At 44.7% G+C, this 11,908-nt stretch overlaps 1 protein-coding gene across 1 annotated transcript; it reads left to right on the top strand.

The window, feature by feature from the left end:
• The first annotated feature begins 8,736 nt into the window (after positions 1–8,736).
• Positions 8,737–10,749, top strand: LOC144483756 (uncharacterized). Its single transcript, XM_078202300.1, has one exon. The coding sequence runs from the start codon at positions 8,886–8,888 to the stop codon at positions 9,789–9,791; it is 906 nt and encodes a 301-aa protein (XP_078058426.1). The 5' UTR covers positions 8,737–8,885; the 3' UTR covers positions 9,792–10,749.
• The last annotated feature ends 1,159 nt before the right edge of the window (positions 10,750–11,908 follow it).

Raw genomic sequence — 11,908 nt, 5'->3', positions numbered from 1 at the left:
CAGGCAAGGCAGATGAACTCAGGGCATGGATGGGTACGTGGGACTGGGATATTATAGCTATTACTGAAACATGGCTGAGGGAGGGACAAGACTGGCAGCTCAATGTTTCAGGGTACAGATGCTATAGGAAAGATAGAACAGGAGGTAAGAGAGGAGGGGGAGTTGCACTTTTGATGAGGGAAAACATCACAGCAGTACTGAGGGGATATATCCGAGGGTTCGCCCACTGAGTCTATATGGGTAGAACTGAGAAGTAAGAAGGGGGAAAATCACTTTGATAGGGTTGTACTATAGGCCCCCAAATAGTCAGCGGGAAATTGAGGAGCAAATATGTAAGGAGATTACAAATAGCTCCAAAAAATAGGGTGGTAATAGTCGGCGATTTTAACTTTCTCAACATTGACTGGGACAGCCATAGTATGAGAGGGTTGGATAGAGAGAAATTTGTTGAATGTATTCAGGAGGAATTTCTCATTCAGTATGTGGATGGCCCGACTAGAGAGGGGGCAAAACTTGACCTCCTCTTGGGAAATAAGGAAGGGCAGGTGACAGAAGTGTTAGTGAGGGATCACTTTGGGACCAGTGACCATAATTCTATTAGTTTTAAGATAGCTATAGAGAATGATAGGTCAGGCCCAAAGGTTAAAATTCTAAATTTTGATGGTATCAGGCAGGAACTTTCAAAAGTTAATTGGGGGAGTCTGTGGGAAGGTAAAGGGACGTCTGGTAAGTGGGAGACTTTCAAAAGTGTGTTAACCAGGGTTCAGGAAAAGCACATTCCTCTTAGAGTGAGGGGCAAGGCTGGTAGAAGTAGGGAATCCTGGATGACTTGGGATATTGAGGCCCTGGTCAAGAAGAAGGAGGAGGCACATGACATGCATAGGCAGCTGGGATCAAGTGTATCCCTTGAAGTGTATAGAGGGTGTAGGAGTACAGTTAAGAGAGAAATCAGGCGGGCAAAAAGGGGACATGAGATTGCTTTGGCAGATAAGGCAAAGGAGAATCCAGAGATTCTACAAATACAGAGTATAGAGAGTAGGGTCTTTTAAGGGTCAACAAGGTCATCTATGTGCGGATCCACAAGAGATGGGTGAGATCCTAAATGAATATTTCTCATCAGTATTTACTGTTGAGGCATGGATGTTGGGGAACTTGGGGAAATAAATCGTGATGTCTTGAGAAGTGTGCACATAACAGAGAAGGATGTGCTCGAAGTTTTAAAGCACATCAAGGTAGATAAATCCCCAGGACCTGATGAAGTGTGTCCCAGGACGTTGTGGGAGGCTAGGGAGGAAATTGCGAGTCCCCGAGCAGAGATATTTGAATTGACATCCACAGCTGAGGTGCCTGAAGATAGGAGGATGGCAAATGTTGTGCCTTTGTTTAGAAAGGGCTGCAGGAAAAAGCCTGGAAACTACAGGCTGGTGAGCCTCACATCTGTAGTGGGTACGCTGGTCGAAGGTATTCTGAGAGACAGGATGTACAGGCATTTAGAGACACAAGGACTGATCAGGGACAGTCAGCATGGCTTTGTGAGTAGAAAATCATGTCTCAGAAGTTTGATTGAGTTTTTTGAAGGGGTAACCAAGAAGGTAGATGAGGGCAGTGCAGTTGTTGTTGTCTACATGGACTTTAGCAAGGCCTTTGACATGGTACTTCATGGTAGGTTGTTGCATAAGATTAAATCTCACGGGATCCAGGGTGAAGTAGCCAAATGGATACAAAATTGGCTTGATGACAGAAGACAGAGGGTGATTGTAGATGGTTGTTTTTCAAACTGAAGGCCTGTGACCAGTGATGTGCCTCAGGGATCGGTGCTGGGTCCACTATTATTTGTCATTTATATTAATGATTTGGATGAGAATTTAGGAGGTGTGATTAGTAAGTTTGCAGATGACATCAAGGTGGGTGGCATAGTGGACAGTGAAGATGGTTAGCTCGGATTGCAATGGGTTCTTGATCAATTGGGCCAATGGGCTGACGAATGGCAGATGGAGTTTAATTTAGATAAGTGCGAGGTGATGCATTTTGGTAGATCGAACCAGGGTAGGACTTAGTTAATGATAGGGCATTGGGGAGAGTTATAGAACAAAGAGATCTAAGGGTACATGTTCATAGCTCATTGAAAGTGGAGCCACGAGTGGACAGAGTGGTGAAGAAGGCATTCGGCATGCTTGGTTTCATTGGTCAGAACATTGAATACAGGAGTTGGGACGTCTTGTTGAAGTTGCACAAGACATTGGTAAGGCCACACTTGTTATACAGCATACAGGTCTGGTCACCCTATTATAGAAAAGATATTATTAAACTAGAAAGAGTGCAGAAAAGATTTATTAGGATGCTCCCAGGACTTGATGGTTTGAGTTATAAGGATAGGCTGCATAGACTGGGACTTTTTCCTCTGGAGCGTAGGAGGCTTTGGAGTGATCTTATAGAGGTCTATAAAATAATGAGGGGCATAGATCAGCGAGATACTCAATAACTTTTCCCAAAGTCTAAAACTAGAGTGCCTCGGTTTAAGGTGAGAGGGAAGAGATACAAAAGGGTCCAGAGGGGCAACTTTTTCACACAGAGGTGGCGAGTGTCTGGAACAAGCTGCCAGAGGTAGTAGTAGAGGTGGGTACAATTTTGTCTTTTGAAAAACGTTTAGACAGTTACGAGCAAGATTGCTGTCGAGGGATATGGGCCAAATGCGGGCAATTCGGACTCGCTTAGTCGTTTAAAAAAAGGGGCAGCATGGACAAGTTGAGCCAAAGGGCCTGTTTCCATGCTGTTAACCTCTATGACTCTGTAGAGGTGCTGGGTGCCTGGAATGCACTGCCAGTGGAGCGGGTGGAAGCAGGCACCTTAGCAATGTTCAAGGTGTATCTTGATAGACAGACAGGAGGTGAACAGAGAGATAGAAGCTCTATTGGCACAGGCTCGGTGGGCCCAAGTGCCTGTTACTGTGCTGAATTGTTCCTTGAACATTCTAAGTAACAAGGTCAAGGAAACAATCTTAAACTCTGACATGTGAATGAAGCTTTATTTTAAAAATTAATGCTGTAATCACCCAAATGCTTGTGGAAACTGCATAACCAGCAGAAATTGTTTAAACTAAGAATTTCTTCTCTCATTTTGATAAGCTACAGGACATTATATTCCGTCAAATCTGGCTCAAGAATAAGGTCGATTGTTCAGTCTGATCAAGGTGAATAAGAAAGAAACCTATTGTCTTCCATCGTGTGTCTTTTTGAACCAGTGAATCTTGTATTAACCAAATGAATTAAAGAATCCTGTATTAATTAGCCACCAGCCATTAACATGATTGTATTAAGTTACAATTAATGAATCAGTAGTTATAGTAAAAGGCTGAGTTTTATTTACTGTAAAAATGTAAAAGCTTATTGCTGTGTCTGTAAAGAATGTGCAATGAAGATAAATGTACTGGCGAGAGGGACCTTCAAACTCTTCAATATTTGAAACTGTATGAACAAGGGATTGTATGGAATCAGGTAAAGGGATAGTCTGAAACAATTATGTTGTATTCCTGAATAAGATGAAGAGAAAAGGTGGTGTAAATATTGGGGATTCAATTGAATTAATCTCATCAAATTGACCAATTGTCATGTTAAACAGGCCCAACTCTGATGTAAGGGAATAAAAGTAGAGGTTCCAAAGGTCTTCCCTGCTGGCCAAATACTGAAGAGTCCCGAGGCTGAGTTTTAAGGAAATTCCTGTCAAAGATGGAGCCAGACTCCTGAGGCTGAATTCCACAAAAAGTCCTGTCAAAGAAGGAGCCAGAGAGGGTTAACCTTCCAGACTGATCACCCACATCAAGTTATAAAAGCCAATGTCTTAAAGTTGTTCAGTAAACCTCTCTCATTGAATAAACTTATTTTTAAATTTACTATCCAGAGAATTCTGCCTTTGCCTTAATTGGTTAAAGTCTTGTCTGAACCAAAGTGAATTTAATAAGTGACAAGATGGGGGTGGCTGAAATTAATTCAGTTCCAGATAACAAGATCAGAGAACATAAATCTTCAATTTATAAACTTACATTTCTACAGAGCCTTTCACAACCACAGGACATCCCAACATACCAGTGTGTTTAATTCTATCCTGATTGTTATAAAGTTAGTTTCTCTGTGCGGTCTGTTTGATTTATTATTGTCACATGTACTAGTATACAGCGAAAAATATTGTTTCTTGTGCGCTATACAGACAAAGCATACTGTACATTGGGAAGGAGAGAGTGCAGAATGTCGTGATACAGTCATAGCGAGGGTGTAGAGAAAGATCAACTGAGGTAGGTTTGCAATCAATAGCCTTTTCCAGCTCAAGTGACAATTTCAGGGGAGCAACTTTGATGATGGGAAGGCCAACTACTCTCCTAATCCCATCATACACAGCACAGAGATTTCTGTTGCCACAGACAATTTGCATTTCTTGAAATAGGCTGATCCAATGATTATTTGCACAATCTCTCTCTGCTTTTTACACATCTGTCCTGGCTACATTCAAGTGACACAGTGCTCCAGCTTTTGGGTTGATGTTGTACATCAGGTAGGTTTTGCTTTTTGCTTCAATGACAGATGTCATCTCTGCTGAGTGGGTCTCAAACCATCTTTGCAACTTTTACCAAATGTTGCTGCTGCTGTGTCAGAAATGAGAGAACTCAGCGACTTCCAAGTTTCATCAGTATCAGTGTTGATTGATGAAGATTTTACTGATGTGACTGTGAAATATTTTTCTGTTTTGTTCAGTGTATCTTGATAATGTAATAGAGTTCCCATTGTAAAGAATATTTAAGTCAGTGAGAATTGTCAGCAAGGATTAATCAGCATTTTCTAATTGGAGCTGGAACCTTTCAACACTGAGTTGTAGATTTTGCATCAATGATCAACATGGAATTCAAGTGGAGGTTGATAATTTTATTGTGAACTCGTACCTGTCGAGAGTTCTTGAGTTAGAGAGAAAGATCACAGCTGGTGCTTTTAAATAGGGACTCAGCAGCCCCAAAAATCAAGCTCTTTCCACAATATTACAGTTCTGTCTGCGATGGGGCTGTTAACACCAGCAAAAACAAACCAAATAAAAAATAGACTAACAATCCTCGGTGTGATTAACAGCAAATAACAATATAATCCAACTCCTGCAGTCACTTGTGAACGCTCTGGTGTGTCCACAGATTGGCTGACCGAGTGAAACCCTTTCCACACACACAGCAGGTGAACGACCTCTCCCCAGTGTGAACTCGCTTTGTACGTTCAGATCAGATGAAGATCTGGAACTCTTTTCACAGAGAGTTCAGCTGAATGGCTTCTCCCCAATGAGAACTCGCTGGTGTGACCAAAGCCCAGATGACTGAGTGAAGCCCTTCCCACATACGGAGCAGTTGAATGATTTTTCCCCAATGTGAATTCGCTGGTGTGCAGTGAGCGCGGAAGACTGCCTGAATTTCTTTCTACAGTGAGTGCAGTTGAACAGACTCCCCTCAGTGTGAACTTGCTGGTTTAACATGAGGCTGGCTGACTGAGTGAATGCCTTCCCCCACACAGCGCAGGTGAATGGCCTCTCCCCAGTGTGAGTGCGTTGCTGTGCAGTGAGTGTGGATAACTGCCTGAAGCTCTTTCCACAGGAGGTGCAGCTAAATGGTTTCTCCTCAGTGTGAATTCTCTTGTGTATTTCCAGGTTGGCTGACTGAGTGAATTCCATCCCACACTTGGAGCAGGTGAATGATTTCTCCCCAGTGTGAACACGCTTCTGTGCACTGAGGTTGGATGAAGACCTGAAGCTCTTCCCACAGGAAGTGCAGCTTTTTGGCTTCTTCCGAGTGTGATTTCTCTGCTGTGTTAGCAGGGTGGGATAACTGAGTAAATCCCTTCCCACAGACTGAGCAGGGGTATGGCCTCTCCTCAGTGTGAACTCTGTGGTGTGACCAAAGGCCAGACGACTGAGTAAATCCTTTCTCACGTATGGAGCAGGTGAATCGCTTCTCCCCAGTGTGAGTGGTTGGTGGATTAACAGGATGGAGGACTGGTATGTAAGCAGGGTGAGATAACTGAGTAAATCTCTTCCCACATACGAAGCAGCTGAATGGTCTCATCCCAGTGTGAATTGGCTGATGTGCAGTGAGGGTAGATGACTGTTTAAACCTCCTTTCACAGTATGTGCAGTCATACGGTCTTTCCTCAGTGTGAATTCGCAGGTGTGACACGAGGCTCGCTGCCTTAATAAATCCTTTTCCACACACACAAGAGGTGAATAGCTTCTTCCCAGCGTGACTGCGTCAGTGGACTTCCAGCAGGCATGGATAATAGAATCCTTCACCACAATCCTCACATTTCCGCGGTCTCTTTGTGATGCTGTTCCCAGTGTGACTGTGTTGATGGATTTCCAAGTGGGATGGATAATTGAATCCCTTCTCACAGTCCCCACATTTCCACAGTTTCTTCATGGTGCCGGTGCCCTCGTGTCTCTCTGGGTTGGACAATCAGTTGAAGCCTCGTCCACACACACAACACGTGTACAGTTTCTAAGAACACAAGAAATAGGAGCAGGAGTAGGCCATCTAGCCCCTCGAGCCTGCCCTGCCATTCAATGAGATCATGGTTGATCTGAAGTGGATCAGTTCCACTTACCCGCCTGATCCCCATAACCCCTAATTCCCTTACCGATCAGGAATCCATCTCTCCGTGATTTAAACATATTCAACGAGGTAGCCTCCACCACTTCAGTGGGCAGAGAATTCCAGAGATTCACCACCCTCTGAGAGAAGACGTTCCTCCTCAACTCTGTCCTAAACTGACCCCCCTTTATGTTGAGACTGTGCCCTCTAGTTCTAGCTTCCTTTCTAAGTGGAAAGAATCTCTCCACCTCTACCCTATCCAGCCCCTTCATTATCTTATAGGTCTCTATAAGGGCGGCACTGTAGCACAGTGGTTAGCACTACTGCTTCACAGCCCCAGGGACCTGGGTTCGATTCCAGCCTCGGGTCACTATCTGTGTGGAGTTTGCACATTCTCCTCGTGTCTGTGTGGGTTTCCTCCGGGTGCTCCGGTTTCCTCCCACAGTCCAAAGTTGTGCGGGTTAGGTTGATTGGCCATGCTAAAATTGCCCCTTAGTGTCCTGAGATGTGTAGGTTCGAGGGATTAGTGGGTAAAATATATAGGAATATGGGGGCAGGGCCTGGGTGGGATTGTGGTCGGTGCAGACTTGATGGGCCGAATGGCCTCTTCCTGCAATGTAGGATTTCTATGATTCTATGAATATCCCCCCTCAGCCTTCTAAATTCCAACGAGTACAAACCCAATCTGCTCAGTCTCTCCTCATAATCAACACCCCTCATCTCCGGTATCAACCTGGTGAACCTTTTCTGCACTCCCTCCAAGGCCAATATATCCTTCCGCAAATAAGGGGACCAATATTGCACACAGTATTCCAGCTGCGGTCTCACCAATGCCCTCGCTGTGAATGGTGTAATGTTTTTCAGGCTGTGTAACTGGTTGAAGCTCTTTCCATAGTTAGCTCACTCGAACACTCTCACTCATGTGTGTGTCTCGGTGCTTTTCCAGTCACACTGATGTTTGAAATTTTTTCCCACAGACCAAACAAACATTTCTCGTTCCTCATGCAGAGGTCGATGATATTCAGCTCCTAATGAATCTCTGTCAGATTTTGATGTTTATTTTAATTTGTGTAAATCCTCCCCTGGAAAATGGTTTGAAAAGAGTGCTCACAATGAGTACAGGATAGAAATTCAGAGCAGACAATTCTCGTTTCTCTGGAATATTCTCTCCCCCAATTTGTCAATCCCAGTCTCTGTCCCGCTCCAAGATGGCCGCGTCCGGTTGCCTGGGTAACCCGCACCTTGCAACGCCCGCTCACTATACCCTCACCAAGATGGCCACCCTTGCAGGACATCTGAACCAGACCCACTTCCTCTCCCAAAATGATTGCCTAGGTAACCCAAGCCCATTGCCAGGGAGGACGCTCCGCCTCTCTGAGCGCCCTCATTCACACTCGTAAGATGGCGGCTACCGAGCCCGCTCCCCTTGGGCCTGTCCCCACAGTAAAGCCGGGGCCTGCAGCCTAGGCCAGAAGTTGGTGCTGTTTCCAGTGCAGCCGTGGTTTCCATTCCTACCCTGTGCTCACAATCTCCTCCCGAACTCTCCCCTGCACCATGACTGACACTGAGCATGCTCAGACCGCACGCTGCGTTGCCAGGCTCACAACCGCCTTACCATTGCCGCGCATGCTCCACTCCCGACCTGGCCGCCCCTCATTCACTCTGATTGGTTGGAGGACCAGCCGCTCCCGCTCGGTCCTCCAGCCCCGCCCCCTCTTCCTATTGGCCCGCGCCTGCCGTCAATCAGTCCCCGGGCATTGTGATGTGGAGCATGCGCAGTGTCATTGCTGGCCTTGGCTCTTGTTTGTCCCGGAGAAGCGGAGTTTGTGAACTGTTTCTACAGGAGATCAGAAGCGAAGGATTTGCAGATGTGAAACGTCAGATAAAGCTCTGGTTGAGTAACTCCATTCATCAGGATCTGAATATCATCGGTCTTTGAATGTGGAAGGATAAATGATCAACTGTTCCAAAAGAACACATTTCAAACATCAGTGACTGGACAAGCACCGAGCTTATGTGGCTTTTGCTACCAAATAAACCTGTTGGACTTTAACCTGGTGTTGTTAAACTTCTTACTGTGTCAAGCACCGAGACACAGACACACACACCCGAGTGAGTGTTCCAGTGAACTGACTGTGGAAAGAGTTTTAACCAGTTATTCAGCTTGAGAAAACATTGTAAAATACAAGGTGAGGAAAAACCATACATTTGTTCAATGTTTGGACAAGACTTAAACTGATTGTCCAACCTGGAGAGACACACGGACACCGGCACCATGGAGAAACGGTGGAGATGTGAAGATTGTGGGAAAGGATTCAATTATCCATCCCTGCTGGAAAACCATCAACGCAGTCACACTGGGGAGAGGCCATTCACCTGTTCTATATGTGGGAAAGGATTCACTCAGTCATCCAACCTATCATTACACCAGCGAGTTCACACGGGGATGAGGGCATTCACCTGCTCTGTGTGTGGGAAGGCTTTCACTCAGTTATCTGGTCTTTTGTCACACCAGCGAATTCACACCGAGGAGAAGCCATTCAGCTGCACTACCTGTGGAAAGAGGTTCAGGCATTCTTCAGCACTCACGGCACACCAACGCACTCACACCGGGGAGGGACTGTTCACCTGCCCTGAGTGTGGAAAGAGATTCACTCAGTCATCCAACTTCACACTACACCAGCGAGTTCACACTGGGGAGAGGCCTTTTACCTGCTCCATGTGCGGGGAGGGATTCACTGGGTCATCCCACCTGCTGTCACACCAGCGGATTCACACTCAAAAGCCATTCAGCTGCACTTCCTGTGGAAAGAGTTTCAGACAGGCAACCTCTCTCGTTGCACACCAACGGATTCACACTGGGGAGAGACCATTTACTTGTTCCATGTGTGGGAAGGGATTCACAGTTTTACCCACCCTGCTGAGACACCAACGAATTCACACTGAGGAGAAGCCATTCAGCTGCACTGACTGTGGAAAGAGTTTCAGGCAGTCATCCAATCTTGTTTCACACCAGCGAGTTCACACTGGAGAGAGGCCATTCAGCTGCTCCGTGTGTGGGAAAGGATTCAATCGGTCATCCAACCTCACTGCTCACCAGCGAGTTCACACTGGACAGAGGCCGTTCACTTGCTCCGTGCCTGGGGTTCAACCTGCTGGCTCACCAATGCACTCACACTAAGAGACCATTCAACTGCTCTGTGTGTGGGAAGGGATTCACTCAGTCACAATGGTTCCTGAGACATCAGCAAGTTCATTAGTGACTGCAGGGGTTGGATTCTGCTGTTGCTGCTGCTGTTTATCTTGTTTAGTATTGATACGTGGTTTTGTTCCTGCTGATATGACTGGCTGGGGTTTAATATTCTGGCGATGTCACCAATTTTCAGGGCTTCAGGGTCCATTTTTGACAACACCATTTCTTTTAATTCAAGAACTTTCAACAGGAATTCTGTTACAACAAAATTATAAACTTTTACTTTAATCCTAAATTGTTCTTTGGTGGAAAATCTACAATTCTGTGCCTGAAAGGTTCTACTTCGGGCATCAAAATATATATTTTTAAATGACTGGTTTGAGATTTTCTCAAGAGCTACTCTTTGATTTTCAGAGCCTTCTCTTTCACTCTCACTAACTCCTTTGTTAGTGATGTATTCACATAGTAATATTACAAAGGGTTGTGTGTTCTGAACGTACCCCAGTCCATCACGCAAACCAGTCTCCCATCCATTGACTCTCTCTACACTTCCCACTGCGTCAGAAAGCAGCCAGCATAATCAAGAACCCCTCATACCCCGGACCTTCTCTCTTCCACCTGCTTCTGTCGAGAAAAAGATACAAAAGTCTGAAAACACCTGCCAACTAATTCAAGAACAACTTCCTTGCTGCATCAGAATTTTGAATGGACCTACCATATATGCTGATCTTTCCATTCACCATATCTGTAACCACAGCACTATATTCTGCACCGTATCCTTTCCTTTTCCCTTCTGTACTCTATGAACAGTATGCTTTGTTTGCCTAGTACATAAGAAACAATACTTTTCACTGTATCCCAGTACATGCAACAATAATAAATTAAATCAAATATTGATGATGTATTCTCTCAGTAACAATACCTTTTGTATTTTGTTGAATTTTGTCATGTTTACTTCATTACATGGATAAGATAGCACAGATGCCACATACAGTGGAGATATTAAATCTTTTAACTTAGAATCTATATATAAAATGTATTGTGTCAATTTATTTTAAATAAATCTCCCTCCATTTCCAAAATGTGATTTCAAACTATTTGACACATTTGGGATTGAGGCACATATGTGTAACCCCTGGATGGTGAGTAGGGAGGAGGTGAAAGTGCAGCTGTTACATCTCCTGCACTTGCAGGAGAAGCTGCCTTGGGAAGTTTATAAGTTCTTTATTTCTAAAATAAGCATATTGTAGAAAGGCTCTGACTCGTGTGTGGTCTCAGTGTGTGACTGCCTCACTGGCATTCTGTTTTCACTGACTAGATAAGTCAAAGCTGCTGCCGACTGTATTCTCTCTTTGAAAAGCTGGATTGAAAATGTAATGTTTGACAGGGTTTATATCAAATCCCCTGATAGGTATATTAGCCCACCATCAAATAAAAACATGTTCTAATATTCTGTGTCAATGACGTTCTGGATAAAAACAGTCATCAAATTAGATTAAACACATTCCACTTTGTTAAATGAAGTGAATGAGATGCTGGTGGTCTTTGGTTTCGGGTTTTACTCATTTTATTGGAAACTGCTCATTTCATAAAGCATTTTTATATTTGGGAAACAGTTGCAGACAGTTATTGGTTCAGACGGTGGAGCAGGAAAAAACTCACATGATTCTGATCTTCATTGTGTGTGAATTTACATTCGAAACCCATTGATAACCTCAGTACACAATCAGCTCTGACCAGGGCTTCCATATGTTGTCACTGAGCGTTCAACAACAAAAAGAGTGGCACAGCAGTTATGCCACACAGCTCCAGGGACCCGTGTTCAAATCCAGCTTGGGTGACTGTCTGTCATGCTCTCCCCGTGTCTGTGTGGGTTCCCTTTGGGTGCTCTGGTTTCCTCCTACAGTCCAAAGATGTGCAGGTTAGATGGATTAGCCATGGTAATGTGTGGGGTTGGAGGGATAGAGCAGAAGAGAGGGCCTGGGTGAGATACTCTGTCAGAGAGTCAATGCAGACTCGATAGGCTGAATAGCCTCTTCTGAACAGCAGGGATTCTAACATTCTATGAACAGTAGTTAAAATTTGAACATGGACAAATGTATCTC

Source organism: Mustelus asterias, unplaced genomic scaffold (genome assembly GCF_964213995.1).
Source record: "Mustelus asterias unplaced genomic scaffold, sMusAst1.hap1.1 HAP1_SCAFFOLD_77, whole genome shotgun sequence".
In the NCBI taxonomy this organism is placed as follows: Eukaryota; Metazoa; Chordata; class Chondrichthyes; order Carcharhiniformes; family Triakidae; genus Mustelus; species Mustelus asterias.
Note: the sequence above shows the minus strand (reverse complement) of the source record. Positions and strands in the feature narration are given on the sequence as shown.

Coding starts and splice junctions, on each gene's coding strand:
- LOC144483756 (XM_078202300.1), top strand. CDS start 8,886: ATGGAGAAACGGTGGAGATGTGAAGATTGTGGGAAAGGATTCAATTAT.